The sequence below is a fragment of the Pithys albifrons genome, chromosome Z (assembly GCF_047495875.1).
Source record: "Pithys albifrons albifrons isolate INPA30051 chromosome Z, PitAlb_v1, whole genome shotgun sequence".
Lineage (NCBI taxonomy): Eukaryota > Metazoa > Chordata > Aves > Passeriformes > Thamnophilidae > Pithys > Pithys albifrons.
In genome coordinates, this window is record NC_092497.1 from 49708034 (window position 1) to 49726136 (window position 18103).

Below are 18103 nucleotides of genomic sequence, written 5' to 3' on the forward strand. Positions count from 1 at the left end.
AAGACATGAAACAAATTTCCCTAATTAGGAACCTACTCACAGATTCCAATGCCATGAGATATATCCATTGCAAAGATTGTGATACTACCGTGATCAGATAAACAAAGACACTGATACACTTTTCAGAAACTCAAATAAAATATCACAATATAGCAAGAGAAGGAATGGGACTATGATTAAGACTACAGTATGGTAATTTCAAAGCTGGTACTCTACCCACATCCTTAATATCATACTTAAACAATAGTCACCTTCTTGATTAAACAATACAGGCAAAGAGAGTGCTGATGATCACCAGCAAAATGTAACAGCTGTCAAAAGGTGTTAAAGAGATCACTTTCCTAGGAAAAAGCATCAATAAGAGTACAAAAATGGGGTAAAATCTTCTGCAGAATTAATCCACATTACATACTGCAACAATAAGAAGATACAAAGAACCCACTGGACCTTCCTCCTCTTTGACTTTAGTGTGTATACAGAATTTTTTTATTGTTATTCCCCCAGAGTGGACATGCAATCCAATCTGTCAGAGAGGGATCATTAGCATGGAACACATCTACTCACACTTTTGGCCTTTTCCAAATACTTTTTGTATCGTTCTTCCATTTGCTTCATTTCCTCCTCCTTTTTCCGTAAAGCTTCTTGTAATTCTTCAATTTTAAGTGCTTTATGTCAGGAGATGGAGATGTTGGAAAATAACATCATTATATTACGTATATTTTCATGTTTTACAACAGACATTTAAGACACAACTAAAATATATTTCAGTTGAGAAAAGTTGACATAAGGAACCTGATGTAGCAGTTTAATTACCAAACAGTTCAGAAACACGAATGTGTAAAAATGTATACTCCTACGTAATCTCGTAAAATGGCTTTTTTTACATGAATTTTGCTTTTTGAAATTATGAAAAATAAAAAAAAATTGAATAATAAATCAATCCCATTACTGAACACACTTGGAAAATCAGTTTTACTTATGACTTAGAGCTTCTATGATATCTTGGCATGTAATACAGACAAACATGACTCTTCTCATTTTGTAAGAGGAATAATTCTTAACATGCACAACTCTTGCCTAAATCTGTTGAACTGTAACACTGGACATACTCTACCAGAAATGTGACATAAATATATTAAACTTCATTTTCCTCTCACATTTTCATAAGCAGCAATGGAGACTAGTAGGACAATTTCATTGCACAGCTTTTTCCTGTGTTGATATAAGAATATGTGAAGCCACTACTACATCTTTTATACAACTTCTCAGATCTCAGAAAAGAAAATCCTACTTTTAATTTCATCTTATTATGAATAAAACCATTTTACCAAAATTTAGAAATCTTGGTTACAATCTCTTACCTTATTCTATAATAAATAGTCTTGGAAAAAACCCTAGAGTACTCCCTTCATTACTTCTTAGGAAAACATGTAGCAATAAGCTGCTAAAACCAACCAGATTCTGGGTTCTAGATACCATCTGAGCAGTGTGATAAGTATCTTACATTCTCTTTGACCAGTAACAGAAAATTTTCTCAAATTACAACACACTTTTGAAAACATACTGGAGGAATATATATAGGAAGTAAAAATAACCTGGTGATGGCAGCAAGGATCTTCTAAATTAGGGTCATACTAGACATACAGTTCTGAACACCTGAAGTTCAACGGCAGATAGGACAGTGACATGGTATTTCTATGCCCATGTCAATCTGGGGGCTGGCACTAGATTTTTAAGGTCCATTCCAACCCCTTAACATTCTATGATTCTATGATTTCTTACTACAGTGGTCTCTAAAATGCATTTCAAGTGTTAGAAGCAATTTTTCTGGTCCCCATATTTTCCAGAGAAACTAACAACATGTATGTCACTTCCATTAAAAACATACATTTTGCTTACCTGACATCCTTCAGGTATTATAATTAAAGACCTTACTTATGAAATACTTTACAAAAAAAACAGGAATGGACTGCACAGGTAACTCACAACTGTTATTGCATCTTGGTTCCAAATCTTCAATAATAGCTCGTTTCTTCTGTAGCTCATTGTTAGCTTCATGGAGCTTCTCACTGACACAAACCACAAGAGTACACATTGTTTTTCCAATATTATTACTGTGTTTGAATAAACATTAAGCAGTTCAGAAAATCCTCAGAGAGTGGTATATTTCTGAGAGCATGATTGATTTGTTTTGCTGTAGGGCATGAGGACAAGTGACAACATCACTGTGAAAATATTTGTTAAGTAAGGTGAAAAACATTATGATGTATGGAGCACTGCAACAGCAAAACAGCTTCTTTCTCAGAACACAAAACTTAACTTAGAATTTAGCGCTAATTGTAGAATGAGTGTCTAAAATTAATATTGAGATTACATTGAGAAAGAATGGATAAAACCAAAGGCAACAGAAAACCTTTTTACAAGCCAGTCAAAAAATGAACATCTCTTTGCATTTTAGGGAAGAAAAAGATATCCAAAAATAGTGCAATAAATGACAGAACTTCCTAAGTATTCCTGAAGCATTACCTTTTGTGCCATAATGTATACTAAAGAGTAAACAAATTAATTTTGTTTGTATATAACATGCTTTCCTCAGAACCAAATTACTTGGTTCTCCTGAGCAAAGGTTAAGCAAAGTCTTCTAACCAACATGAAATGATGGCTCTCTCATCACTCATACTGCTTTCACAATGGTTTTCTAGGAGATAAAAACAGAACCTGAACTGCAGATTCCCTAACATTCCTGTGTTATCTAATGCCTTTTAGCTGTATATTTTCCAGATCCAGGACTAATGACTATCTGCCTTTCTCACTGTATGAAAAACACACCATTTCAAACTGCAAACAAAACAGGCAAACAGAAATACTTACAGATGTTCTTCAAGTTTCTTTTTGAGAAGAATTGACTAAAACAGAAAGTTAAATATTTCATTTTAATATGCTGTGAAGCTTTAATAAACTTTAAAGTTATTTTAAAACATGCCATTTTGACATTCTAACCAAAATCCAACTTTTTAACCTCAGTTTTAGATCGGATTCTCTGTGCGAACAATCTTTCTCTCCATAGCTGTGTGACTTCAGTGAAACTGAACGTTTTAGACCTTTACAGATATTTCCCTGGGAACTAGATCAATTAAGCCAAGATCCATAAATGACAGAATTATATTTCAGTTGTTTTAATTTGTTCAGTACTTTCATAATTGGACTTGGTAAATTGACCTAAAATTGGAAAGTGCAGCAAAATTTGCAAGAGAGCCGTCCTACCAACATTGCATTGGTATTTGCATGAAGATATGTAGCAAATTAGTTGAAGTAAATTCCCATCCCCATAGAAACCAGGAGCAGACGATTTCTGACGGGAGTATAGCAGAAATTTTACCCTTTTTCTGTTTCTTATCTTTACTGATTACAGGCACACAGAAATTACCATACAACTTACAGTATTCCACTTTATGGTTAAATCACATTTAGATAAGCTCTTTGAATAAAAGCTTTGAAGTAATTTTTTAATTTTAAACTCACTTCATACATAGTGAGTATCTTTCAAAAAAACAAACCCAATAAATATCTATGAACTGAAAGTAGTGTTAAGTAAATAGAAAGCCATACTCACAATAGCCTTGAGCAGAAGCCCATGCCAAGAAACAGAGATGACATTAGTATAAAGCAAAACAGCAGCCAACAGAAGAAACTATTTAGAAAGTCATGAACAGAAAAAGTTAAAGCTGTGTATTTTTTCACACATGCATAATTTTTTCCTCTGTTCTCATGAGCAATTTCACTCTGCAACCATGTACTAAAACACATCACTAAACCCAGAAATATAAAAATAATAAGGAAGTACATTTAGAAATTATTGTTTTTAAACCAGAATTTCAAAGGAGAGCAACCGCTACTTTGGAAAGTCATTTAAAAACAAAAACCATACAATGAACAAAAAGGAGGAAAATAGGTAGTCTGTTGGGCTACAATCAAAATTAAGAGATGTGTATGTTTTTGTGTATGATACTGAACTGTGTTATTGCCACACTGATTAAATACAAAGCAAATGTAGAATATTTAAATCTGAACGTGTGTTTTTGGTTGGTATTTCTCCAGTACTATTCATGCTGGAGGTTAGCATGTGACTGATGGTTCAGATCACCATCAGACTATTAGATAAAATCATCAACAAAATTACTTCATTGCTTTTTCTCCAATGCTCTTTCAACAAAGGTTTAGACACCTTGCTAGTAGAAACAATGACTGTAAGCATTCAATAAGCTTTTTAGCTTGGTTATACTTCAAAATACCGTCTTTGATTACATTCCTGAGGTGTGTTTTTTCAAATGAGATTTTCTTATCACACTACTAGAAAGGTGGGGGAACCATAAAAGAAGCCAAGAAGACTCTTGACTTCACAGTCAGAAATCTGTAGCAGCTATGGATTTGCACGTTTCGCCCATTTGGGTTTTTTTCTTTCTAGTCCTCTGAACAACTGCAGCAACACCCCCTTTCCTGTAACAAAAATATTTGTGTCTGTCTTTCTTGGTCACAAATCATTTGAATGGGAACCATCACTTTTAGCTCATCATTTAGGGGACTACTGACTGGTCAGGACAAGAAAGGGAATAGTTGGAAGCAGTGCTGATTTCCCTAAGGTAAGAAAATAAAAATTGAAATCAGCTTTCTTTTGTTATCCTTGTATGGCACTTGGGTTTAGCTTGAAACTGACAAAACCAAGTACTGGTCTGCACTGACTGTCCTGCTTTATTCCCACATACGTTATTTGCCTGGTACCTGCACTGTTGTGGGAACAACCCCTCACCCAACTACACAGTTCATGTTCTCACAAGCAAGAAACTAATGGTGACAAACACCACAGAACTAGAAGAAGCAGAATTGAGTTTACCCACAGTAATCTACCCAAAAGATAATATCAGGAAAAAAGAAACATAAAACCTAAAATATGCTATTTTAGCCACTCTATATATTTGTAGCCAGGCAGATAAATACAAATAAATTATACTAAAAATGGGAAAACATTCATTCTGGGGTTTTTTGCAGTCTCAGTAAGCTTTAAAGACTCAAACACAAATCCTCTGCTCCTAAAATGGAATTACTATAATTGTTGTTCTCTCGTAGGAAGATAAGTCTCCTATAAAAATCCCAGTCTAAAAAAAAAAAACATAAACCTAAAACATTTACCTAATTTTAACTTAGCTTTACATTTAACTTCATTCATGTTTTACCTGTTCATAATAGAAGTACATACCTATAACAAAATTATAAAAATCAGCAAATGCACACTTGCTAATTCACTTTTTCCTCCCACTGCAAACTCCACTTACAAAACACCAGAACAAAATAGTTCTTACAGTGCGGTTTTAGGAAACAGGTATGCTCTTCAGGATTTAATTTCTATCTTTCATTTACATTAAAAAATATAGAAAAAAAGTCCCTTTGTTTAGAATTTCCTTTATGTTTAAATAAGCCAAAGGAACAGGTCTGTCCACCTTTTCAGGACAAAATTTGGGTTTGTGTTACATGTCAATGTCACAGGTAGATGGCTAGGCTCTGACTTGGAGGTTAGGCTAACTTAGAGGGTGATGGAAACTATGGGATATCACTTCAGAAAATTGCTTGATGAAACCAGTAATGCTGTGAGAAGATGGTGACTTATAAACAGCCCCATGAGGGATGATCATATTTCATAGATGCTGAGAGTAATCATAGAATGGTTTGGGTCAGAAGGGGCCTTTAAAGGTCTCAGAGTCAAAGCCCTGAAGTAAGCAGGGACATCTTCAACTAGATCAGGTTGCTCAGAGCCCTGTCAAAGCCTGAATGTCTCAATGGATGGGGCATCCACAACTTCTCCAGGAAACCATTGTTTCACCAAATAAGCAAAGTGGCCAAACTTCACAGGCAACTGAGCAGGTAACAGAGTTCTGGGGACCTTCTAGGGAGGTGTTGTGTCAGTAACAGCATATAAAGCTAAGACTGCATATGTAACATTATGAGAAACATCAGGCGTGGGTTGGATTTAGCAAAGTGGGGCAGAAGTAACTAAAGGCAGAGTGTTTACATCAGAAGTGATGAAGGCAGAGAATGGGAGAACCAGGATGAGAAAAGACAGTGATGATAAGGCATGCAAATTATTTAGTCCAAGTTGTTCAGGGTAACTGTTGAGCAGACCCCACACAACTACTGCATTCTAGAGGACAATAAATCAAACCTATTCTGACCACACTAGACATGTCTGAGTTGATTCTATAATCTGGAGGACTGGAGTGAGGAGATCTTTCCCTGGCTAGCAAGACAACAGCCAGGATGGACTAACCATGCATTACAACAGAACCTGTCACTGCCCTTTACAGGCCCAACAGCACTGACATCTTTTGAACAGCTGCCTTCCACTGCACCTCAATACAAAATCAAAAGTGCCTCCCCATGTGGACTTTGGCATTCTGTTTCTCTGCAATGACCCTTGCCTGAGTTAGGACAGTATTTAGATTACTTTTTGCACAGGCCTAAAAAAAACTTCAACTTTAAAACCAAACAAAATCCCAACAAAACTCAAACCTGAGCCCTCATCATACATTTCTGAACTTAATTAAACTGGAGTCTTCAGTTTTCTGGGTTGAGCATATTTACAGTCTAAATATATAAAAATATGATTTCAGTGCATTGCTGCAGAAATGTAGTGAAAAACAGAGAAAACGTGCTGAAAATGATGCATCAATGAACTGCACGCCATGTCTGCCCTAATCCTTTTACTCATGTTTCTGACGAATTGCTCTTTTTGTATGGGTATCTTATGGGTAACTCACGTAGTCCCAGCACAGCTTCCTTCTACTTGAGCAGCTGGGTTTAACTTCTTTTGAGGTCTGCTCTGCTTTGACAGGGAGATTGCACGTGGTGACCATAAAGTCAGAGGTTCTTGCATCCTCACCATTTCTCTGAGTCTACACTCACTCCTTTGCTTCTTTAAGACTAAATGAAATCCTACACACTGAGCTCAGCAAAACAGGTGATGGGATTAGTGTCTATAAATCATCACTAGTATGGCCAGACCTACACAGAAGCCATGAGTGCAGCACCTGAATTACAAACTTGCCAGTTCTGATTTGACAAGGGCAGGCAGGTGCACACAGAGGCTGTGCTGTGTGTGGTGTCTTTAACAGAACCATCCCAGATGGCACCTACACACCAGTCCTGACACCGAGTGACAGACACACCCTAAACTACTGTCCCAACCACAGCCTCACAAAGGGACACAGTCAAAATCACAGTAAATAAAGCTGAATACAAGTAGACAGGTATCATTTACAATAATCTATATCTGAGAATAATTTTTTCACATTCTAGTTCACCCTGAAAAATTTGATTTTGGCCAATTAGCAAGACAACAAAACATTTCAGAATGGACCTATACGAAAATTCATTCTAAAACACATCCTAAATTACTTAGGAAAATAATCTTATTAGAACTCAACTAGATGTTTTACATTCACATAGTTTATTCTGAAAATTAAAGAATAAGCTAAATTAAACACATTCTTAAATGAACATAAGCAGCTAGTAAAAACTTCACTGTTTTATATAAATTAGTTAAAACAAAGCCACAAAAATAGAAAGCAACTTATTACAATTTGTTGCCAATTAGCAACACAATACACTGAGATTGTGAGCATACATTGTGCATGTACAGTCCAACAAATCACTGCTTTCAAGAAAGTTCTAGAGCTTCTTTTTTCAAATACAGAAGATGGCAAACAATTTTTGAGTGGAAGACTGAAAGTTGTTTTCCACACTAACTCACCTACAATGTGTACTCATACATTTAAAATAAAATTAACTCCATATACAGAAACAGAAAATGCTGCATGATGTCGAGAGCCTAATTATTTGACTTTTTTTTTTTTACTTTTGATCTGCCTGGCCTTTTCCATGATGAGATACATTTACATCAACAATGGCATAACTTCCAGTGGCTGGAAAGGCCTTAATTTTCAATAAAAAAACTAAATAAAAAGTAACTTCTTTATTCATGGAGAATGAACATTTCCTGAATTCCCTGTAAAACTCTCTCTTCTAATTAAGTAACTTAAATGCTAATCTTTCTATTGGAACAGACACAATTATTCAAATAAAACGTGTGACACCCTCTCTACATAGGATGGTTTCTGTTTTACACAAATGTCCTACATCCTAGTTAAAAAAGCACAATTTAGTGATAAGAACATACAAGTAAATATGGAAAACTATCAGAAATATGTTTGTTATTTCCTTTACATAGTTTTTTTTACAAAAAGGTGAAAGTTTCAAAAATGGTAACTACTCCAATGTAAGTCTGATGTACATTTCTACTTACATCTTCAGCTTTTGAACCTTGATCCTGTAAAGACTTTTGTAGTTCTTCAACCTGGGACTGCACTTCTAGAAGTCTCTGATTTACCAATCTAGGAAAAAGACAACAGAGATAATATATGTTTGTCAGGAAAAACCCAAACAATTGCAAGAGGAAGTCAGATTTTTAGCTTCCAGTGTTTTCAAGTTATCTACACAACAGATGCAATACTGTAATTTATTTGCAAAAAAATTCACAAGAGTACTTAGAGCTTACAGCAGCTCCAGAGATTATACACAATAGTTATTCACAACATTCTGATATTCTCTTCCAGGATGACATAAATGCATGCAGAAATTACTTCTACATACATGACACAAGAGTTTCTAACAATCAGTTTTACTGCATGAGAGCTGCTCACCTACTGCTTTTACACAGTTACAGAATTTTATAAGCCTGTAGGTTGGAAGGGATCTCCAGATATTGCCTAAATCCAACCTCCTTCCTAAAGCAGGTGCACTTAGCAGATTGCAGGGAACCACATCCATTACCAGGTTTGGACATTCTTAAGCACAGAGGTCTAAAAGTTTCTTTGAGCTTTTCTTCTAGAGGTCAGACCTGTCCTCCATATTGCATTTGTTGCCTCTTGTCTTTTCATTGACATTGGCTTGAGAAGAGTCTGACTGTATTCTTGACCCCTTCCCATCAGACAGAGGAGATCATACTTTGATCTGCATCTATGCCACCTTATCTTTGGCCCAGACAAACCCAGTTCTTGGTTTTATCCCTTCATCACACGCTCTAGCTTCCATCACCTTAGCAGTGTTCTGCTGCATTCCTACACATCCATGTATTTCTTGTACTGGGGAATCCAAAATTATACATTACGTCCAGATGTGGCATCGTAAGTACCAATGAGAGGCAAACAATAATTTTAGCAGACTGATTGCCTGTACCTTGCTGAGGACAGACAAGATCACAGCCAACTGCAAGATCCGGATAACACTACTTTGCTGCCCAGTAGGACTCTAAGGCTTTTGCAGCACAGCTGCTCTGCAGCCTACTGCTTCTAGCCAGGGACAGGGCTCCCATCAGCTCACTTCTCTGGACTGTTGAGCTCCTCTGAATCACAGCTGCCCCTTTTGGAATATTAATCACTCTTCCAAAGTGGTACCATTCCCAGACTCACTGAGAGTGTACTCCCTCTCACTAGTCAAGCTGTTTACAGAGGTGATGGGCAGCACTGGCCCTGGTATTGATGCCTGAGGAACTGGTTGCCATTTGGGATTCATATCACTAAGAGTAAGACCTTAGACTCAGCTGTCCAGCCAATGTTCTGCTCATTTTACTGTCCACTAATTCAGTTTATATTTAACTATTCTAAACAAAAAGACAGCATAGGCCATTGCGTCAAAGGCTTTGCCAAAGCTAAGCTAAGAACCATTCTCTGTTCATCCTGCTTCACATGTGCAGTCATCTCATTGTCAAGACAATTGCTTTAGTTAGGCATGATTTGCCCTGAATAAATTCATGTTGACCTTTCCCAATTATTTTCTTGCCCCTCATGCAACTGGAAACTGATTGCAGATGAACTTGCTTTATGAAATTCCCAGAAAGAGCTGTGGCTGACCAGTCTCTGTAGTTCTTTGTATTCTTTTCCTTGCCTTTCTTGAAGGTGAGTTCAATATTTACCTTTTCCCAGGCTTCAGGTCCTTTACCCAATCAAAGGGGAAGATAGGTGAAGATAAGACAGAGAGCAGATTCGAAGCTTCAGTAGCCTCACATCAGTATCAGCCAACTACTGTGGCATGCTGAGCTGCACTATCCAGTCCCATGGATGTCTGACTGGCTCAATCTAGCAGGGTCAGCTAGAGCAGCTGCCAGGGAACATATCTGATTGGGTTTTATTATCTCCAAGAATGGAGACAACCACTTTCTGAGCAATGCAGTCCAGTGCTCAGCAACCCTCACAGTGGAAAAAAAAAAAAGTACATTTATATATTTAGATGAAATACAAAGTGTTATAAGCTCTGCCCACTGCCTCTTGCCCTGTTGCTGAGCACCACAGAGAAGAGTGTAACTCTATCTCCTTTAGACCCTCGCATTAGATAATTTGATAAGATACATTGATAAGATCCACCCCGAGCATTCTCTTTTCCAGGCTACAGTCTCTATCCCTCACACTCTACTCATATGAAAGACACTGCAGTCCTGTAATCACATCCTTGTGGCCTTTCACAGGACTGGCTCCACTAAGTCCATGTCTGTCTTGTCCTCGGCTTGCCTGTACTGGACCAGTGAAAAGTATACAGCATTGTTAGAAAAACCCAACTGAAACAGAGGACAAAAATTCATACCTGTTTTCTGTCTCCAGTTCATTCTTCCGTAAGTTTGCATCATCAAGAAGGCTCTGCAATAAGGCAATCTTTTCATTGTCAGAACCTTCTTGGTTCAATTTTAACATCTTGTTCTCATGCTGAAGGCGAATGAGTTTCTCCCTAAATACATAAAATACAATTTTGTAGCAAAAAGAATGGCATCCTTTATAACAAACCAAACAGTTTACCACAGGTAGTACAATTATGACAAATATCATCTTTATCTATTTAAGGGAGACAGCTGAAAAAACAATCATGTCTTCAAACTCTCAAACATAAACCTAATTCAAAGAGCTGTAATTGTAAAAAGCACAGCAAGAAGTCAGGTGAATACCCTATTAGATCTCAAGAGCACAAGTGAACAAGTTTATAGGACAAACACAGAGAATTGCAAAACTTGATACCAAGTGTGAATGAAGGCTATACTCTCAACTCACTTGAACTACTGCATAAACCTGAGCAAGTCAGTTCAACCCTGTTGATCTGTTTTCAGAGAATCATTTGGACTGAAAGAGACTCTTAAGATCAAGTCCAACCATAAACTTAGCACTGCCAAGTCCACCACAGAACCATGTCCCCAGGCACAACATCTACATATCTCTCAAATACCTCCAGAGATGGTGACTCACACTTCCCTGAGTAGCCTGTTCCAATGCTTGACAAACCCTTTATTCCACCCAGCCAATCTAAACATCCCCTAGCACAACCTGAGACCATTTCCTCTAGTCCCATCTCTTATTATTTGGGAAAAGAGACCAACCCTCACCTCTCTAAAACCTCCTTTCAAGTAGTTGTAGAGAGTCTTAAGGTCACCCCTGAACCTCCTTTTCTCCAGGATAAACAACTCCCCCTGCACGTGGTATGACTTACTCTCTAGACCCTTCACCAGCTTTGTTGTCCTTTCCCAGATACACCCCAGCACCTCAGTGTTCTTCTTACATTGAGGGACCCAGAACTGGACCCCGAACTTGAGGTTTGCCCTCACCAGTGCTGAGTACAGGGGGACAATCACTGCTCTGGTTCAGCTGACCACCCTGTTGCTGATACAAGCCACAATGCCACTGGCCTTCTTGGCCACCTGGGCACACACTGCCGGCACATATTCAGCCTGCTGTCAAACAACACCCGCAATTCTACACTTGAATGGCAGGATTCCACCCACAGCAACCTGGACAAGCTCAAGAAATGGGCCCATGGAACCCTCATGAGGTTCAACAAAGCTAAGAGCACAGTGCTGCACTTGGGTCAGGGCAACCCCCCTTATCAGTACAGGTTAGAGGATAAAGAGATCAAGAGCAGCCCTGCCGAGAAGGTCTTAGGGGTGCTTGTGGATGAGAGGCTGGACATGATGCAACAATGTGCACTTGCAGCCCAGAAAGTCAACTGTACCCTGGGCTGCATCCACAGAAAGTGTGGCCAACTGGGCAAGGGAGGGATTCTGCCCCTCTGCTCTGGTGAGATCCCACCTGGAACACTGCATCCTGCTCTGGGATCGCCAATACAGGAAGGACATTGACCTGTTGAAGTGAGTCCAGAGGGGGCCACTAAGTTGATCACAGGGATGGAGCACCTCTCTTGTGAAGAAAGGTTGAGAGAGTTGGGCTTTTTCAGCCTGAGGAAGATCAGACTCCAGAGATACCTCAGAATAGCCTTCCTGTACCTGAAGGGAGCCTACAAGAGAGCTGATTTTTACAAGGGCATGGGGGTAACACAACAAGGGGGAATGGCTTCAAATGAAAAAGGTTAGGTTTAGATTAGTTAGTAAAGAGAAATTCTTTACTGTTGAAGGGGTTTTGAGGCACTGGCACAGGTTGCCCTAAGAAGCCGTGGATGCCACAACTCTTGTTGTGCTCCAGGTCAGGCTGGTTGGGGCTTTGAGCAACCTGGTCTGCTGAAGGTTCCCTGACCATGGCAATGGGGGTGGAACAAGATGACCTTTAATGTACCTTCCAATTCAAGATACTCAATGAATATTTTCCCTGTCCTGCCTGCTGGACCCAAAACAAACAAAGCCATGCTGCTTGGGCTTGATCCCTTGGTTGTCCTGCATGTGCGGTGTGATGGCACTCAAGAGGATCTGCTCTATGTCCCTTCCTGGCACCAAGATCAGATTGACAGGCCTATAATTTCCTGGATCCTCCTTCCCGTCCTTCTTTTAGATGAGGGTCACATTTACTAATCTACAGTCAGCTTCAGTTGCTCATTTACCAGGACTGCTGGTAAATTATTGAAAGTGGTTTGATGAGCACTTCTGCCAGCTCTCTCAGCACCCTTGGGCAGATCTCATCCACCCTCATGACATAGCAAGCTGCTGTTTCCTCCTGTATTATGGAGGCTTCATTCAGCATCTTGCCTCTCTTCCAGACCAGTGGTCTTACTATTAAAGACTGGCAAAGAAGGCATTAAGCTGATCAGCCTTTTCCTTGTCCTTTATTTGTATAGTTTCCCTTGTATGCAGTAAGGGATGGAGATTTTCCTTAACCCTACTTAAGCTGTGAATGCTTTTATACAGACATCCATTATCTTTTATGGCCAGAGCCAGATTAAGATCTAGTTGGACTTTGGCTCTTCTAATTTTCTCCATGCATAGATGCACATCATCTTTGTAGTCCCCTGAGAGGTCTTGCCTGCTCTTCCAAATTCTTCCCAACTCTATTATCCTGAGTTCCAGCCAAAACTCTCCATGCAGCCAAGACAGTCTTCCTGCCGGCTCATCTTTTGGCACATGGGGACAGCCTGCTTCTGCATCTTTAAGAGTACTTTCTTGCCTTCCTGGACTCCTTTGCCCTTTACAACTGCCTTTCAAGCAACACTGTCAACCAGACTCCTAAACAGGCCAAAGTCTGCACTTTGGAAGTCCGAGGTGGCAGTTCTGTTGACATCTCTCCTTACTTCTCTGAGAGTTGAAAACTGATTACCTGGTCGCTGTGCCCAAGATGGGCTCTGACTATCACATCACCCACCAGTCCTTCTCTGTTCACAAACAGCAAGTCCAATGGGCACCTTCCCCACCTGGCTTGCTCACCAGCTGGGTCAGGAAGTTATCTTCCACACAGTCGAGGAACTTCCTAGACCTATCACTTTCTGTTGTGTTGCATTTCCAGCAGCCATCTGGTAAGCCAAAGTCCCCTATGAGAACAAGGGCCAGAGATCATAAGACCTCTCGTCACTCCTTAGAATACTTCATCTGCCGCTTCATCCTAATTGGGTGGGCATCTGCCTTGTAAGCCTTCCCTCTGATTCTTACCCATAAACATTCAACTCTATCATCATCAAGCTCCAGACAATTGAGACAGTCCCTAACATACACAGCAATCCCATCGCCTCCTCCTCCTTGCCTATCCCTTCTGAAGTGTTTATAGCGATCCACTGCAGCACTCCAGTTATCCAAGTTATTCCACTGTGTTTCCATGAATGCAACTGTCTCAGAGTTTTCCACCTGCACAATGGCTTCCAGCTTCTCCTGTTTGTTACTCAGGCTGCAGACATTGGTGCAAATGCATTTCAGCTGGGGTACTGATCCTGCCACCCTTTTTGTGGGGGAGAAGCCCTAATTCCAGTGTGAGTGTTCTCAGAATCTTCTGTGCTTTTTAACACACCAACAGCCATCCTTCCTGCTGCATTCATAACTATCTCTTCACTCCATTCAAATGGCTGTGATGCTGCACACATAAATACAGGGACATGTCATATATGCTCATCACGGGCAAACTGAAGGACCTCAATAGCACCTTGTCTGTCAAAAACTGGCATGCTGACACAAAGCTTATCTCTAGTGAGCCTGGTTTTATCCATTTCCCCTTCAAATCTAGTGTAAAGCTTTTTCAATGAGACCTGCTAACATCTTCAGTCACTTGACTTGCTGATTATCTCAGGTGCAACTAACAGGCCATGGATTGAAATGCCTCAAGAAGTACTACATTTAGTCTGCAAGTCTTCTTTAGGGGACCAAGAAAGACACCATGTTCTGTAATCATGGAGGGACAAGAGAGCAGTAGTAGCTACTTCTACAGAGTGCTGCTTTGTGCAGTTTTCTCATTTATCAGCAGAAGCAACAGCCTTGACCTCCAGATTGGTAAATTTCAGACATACAATAGTCACTGCTACTGTCCATCTCTATCAAGCAGGCATGGAGGCCAACTTCAGCAGCTGGAAAAAGTGCAAAAACCCGTGTTTAGAGCAAATCAGGATTTACCTTCTGGAGACCACAAGAATCATCAAAGTCCAACTCCTGGCCCTACACACCATCCCCAAGAGTCACACCACATACCTGAGAGCACTGTTCAAATGCTTCTTGAACTGTCAGGCTTGGTGCTGTGACCACTGCCCTGGGGAGCCTGTTCCAGTGCCCAACCACCCTCTAGGCAAAGAACCTTTTTTAATACCCTACTTAAACCTTCCCTGACACAGCTTAAAGCCATTCTCTTGGATTCTATCACTGGTGACCAGGGAGAAGAGGTCAGTGTCTGCCCCTCCTCTTCCCCTCACAAGGAAGGTGAAGACCACCAAGAGGTCTCCCCTCAGTCTCCTCTTCTCCAGGCTGAACAAACCAAGTGATCTCAGCCACTCCTCATATGGCTTCCCCTCAAGGCCCTTCACCATCTTTGTAGACCTCCTCTGGACACTCTCTAATGGCTTAATATCTTTCTGATATTGTGGTGCCCAAAACTGCACACACTATTCAAGTTGAGGCTGCCCCAATGCAGAGCAGAGCCGGACAATCCCCTCTCTCGACCAGCTGGCGATGCTGTGCCTGATGCTCCCCAGGACACGGTTGGCCCTCCTGGCTGCCAGGGCACTGCTGGCTCAGATTCAACTTGTCATCGACCATTGTAAAGGTTAGTAAAACAAAGCATGTATCAGCTTACTTTATTTCAGGAGTAATGATTTCTGCTGCTAAACTGTCGGAAGGCTCTTGTCTTCCCAGAGGCATCAATCCTGAGTAAGGAAGAGCAAAAAACTTTGCAAGCGCAACATTTGTTTTCTTAACATGACTAGAAGTAAACATAGTTCTAGAAGTTTAAAAGTTTTAGACTATAGCTAGTCAACATAAAATGACACAAAGTCAGGTTACAGCAAGATAGACAAGCATCATTTCACTTGGAGAATAATCACTACTTCTGACTTTATCCATTCTGAAGAAATAATTTTGCATTTTATTTTCTACTATTATCTAAGCTTTTATATAAGAACTACAAAAAGCTTTGCAACATTACACATACAAATAAACCACATTATATGAGACATCATGGGAAAATATGTCTCTAGAGAAAATTATGTAATTACACAGAAATAAGATATATATTACAAAAATATTACACTGGGAATGAGAATAAAACTTCTGATTGACTGAAGTAACATTCGAAGTTTTTGCTTGTTTAGGAAGTTATGAATAGTTAAGTACCTTTTCACTTCTGATTTTAGAGGAGTTTAAATCTATTCTGTACTAAACTGCAAACTTTAGAAAAGAGGCATTTAATGTCCTTTATTTATCCTTTACCTGTAGTGGTGAGTTGACCCTCCTGAGCTTGTACACACCTAAGCTCTTCGATAGTTTCTTTCAAAGAATCCCTTTCTGTTCTTAATCTCTGAATAATTGGGAAGAGAACAAAGAATGATAATCAGTCTTTGCACTACAAATCCATCTTTAATAGTGCACAAGTCACCAAAAGGCACAGACTTCAACACTTCAAAAAGAATTTAATGCAGCGGTAGAAGTCACTTTTAAATTGAGGTACGTCAGTCTACTTCATAACAGAATAAATTTAAGTCTATATTCTATATGGACGGGGGAGGGGAGTGTTGAGAAGGGTTTCTGATTTTACAGGGCTAAAAATGAAAAGGTATAAGCTTACAGAATCAAGATACTGGAGACACCAAGTTCTGGTACTAGATAGTAAACTGCATTCACTGCAACCACTTGGCCATTTTCCTTTTCCTCTCATTAGAGTTGATTCCAAGGAAAAGGAAAGTGAATTAAGACTACAGGTTTTTCCCTCACCATGAATGCAAGGTTCAGCCAGGAGTGAAATAAGGAGCAGGTGAATATACAGTCAACATAACCAACTGCTTTAACTCCATTTTGTTTGCCTTTCACCAGTGAAAGTGTGAGCAGCAATTCTGTATCCCATTCCTCCTGTGTATCAGCTGGCCTCGCCATGCACCAGAGTCTTGGCTATAAAAGAAAACTAGTTGCTTAAGACTCAGTTCAAAGGGAACTGAAGAACAGGACTGCACTACCTTGGGATCCAGAAAGAAGTGCAGTAGCATCAGGCAAATACTCTTTTCAAAGAGGCACAATTCCCCTTCTGGCAAAAAAGGAGAATCTACAGACAGCACTATGTTTTTGTCTAGAGGTTGCCGAGAGTTAAAAATAAAAGAAAATGGCAACTATGTAATGATCCAAGTTGTCGTTTGGTCCAAAATAAGACATGTTCAGTATTACTAAATGGTCCAGGACAGACTCTGGCTCTCTGTAGGTATGAAGTTGTGATAGCTGACAGGTCCTTGCATTTCATTCTATTAACAGTTGATTATCCAATGCTAGAATATTTCAATGACTAGAAAAAGCTCTAGAGTTTCATTTGTGCAAGCAACACATCAAATTATCTTAGTACTTATCACACAACACATCACAGAGGTAAAATTCCAAGCTACATAACTGAAGATATCAAACATACTACCATGCTTTGCCAAAACATGAAGAAAAGGATAAAATCAACTTCATTAATTGTATCCAAAACATAACTCATGAGATAGCACTACAAAGTTTGTGACCTGTGGTGGGCTACCTTACTGATAAAGTACGTCACAATAGGGAACCGAAAGAGTAGGTAACACAGACAGTGAACACTACATTCGTAGGATGACAGACTTATAGCTGTAATGTGCTTCTCATAGGTGCATATCCATCCAAAAGAATGTTCTTAAAAACATATAGCTCAAAAAATGCTATTTGTCAGGGGGTAAAAAGCAAACCTGTATGACAACGACCTGGTAATTCAGATCCTTTGTGCAAGATGAAATGGTCAACCGAGCAATGAATAAGCCACAAAGACAACCCGACCACTGCCAAACAAAGAACTGGGCAACAAAAACCCTAATTTAAAAATAAAGAGCAGGAAAGAAAGTCAAAGCACAGTACAAATACAATTGCTCCAAGCATTGCAGCCTGAAATGAAGGGCAGATGGAAGTGATGTGTAAGTTAAGTGTCCACTGTAGTTTGAAAATTTAATAAAAAATGGAAATCAATGACCTATGAACATAACTGAAAACTTTCAGATCAAATGACATTCAGCTGCAGGGCCTGGAAATTTTGGAAAGAATAGGACATGAAATATGACCACTGAGGGAAAAGCCTACAGAATTTCTGGAAGTTGGATCAATGAAACCACT

At 39.5% G+C, this 18103-nt stretch overlaps 1 protein-coding gene across 5 annotated transcripts in view; it reads right to left on the minus strand.

The window, feature by feature from the left end:
- The window catches only part of HOOK3 (hook microtubule tethering protein 3), a 95991-nt gene that overhangs the window by 13952 nt on the left and 63936 nt on the right, over nt 1-18103 (minus strand). For 4 of the 5 annotated variants that reach the window (XM_071581404.1, XM_071581402.1, XM_071581405.1 and 1 more), the window contains 7 exons: nt 16208-16295; nt 15576-15645; nt 10687-10827; nt 8354-8441; nt 2872-2906; nt 1987-2069; nt 565-665 (listed from right to left, as the gene is read on the minus strand). In XM_071581404.1, coding sequence (XP_071437505.1) covers nt 565-665; nt 1987-2069; nt 2872-2906; nt 8354-8441; nt 10687-10827; nt 15576-15645; nt 16208-16295 — 606 coding nt within the window. Of the gene's footprint in view, nt 1-564; nt 666-1986; nt 2070-2871; nt 2907-3553; nt 3692-8353; nt 8442-10686; nt 10828-15575; nt 15646-16207; nt 16296-18103 lie in introns of those variants that run through there. The other variant, XM_071581406.1, reaches the window with a different exon arrangement.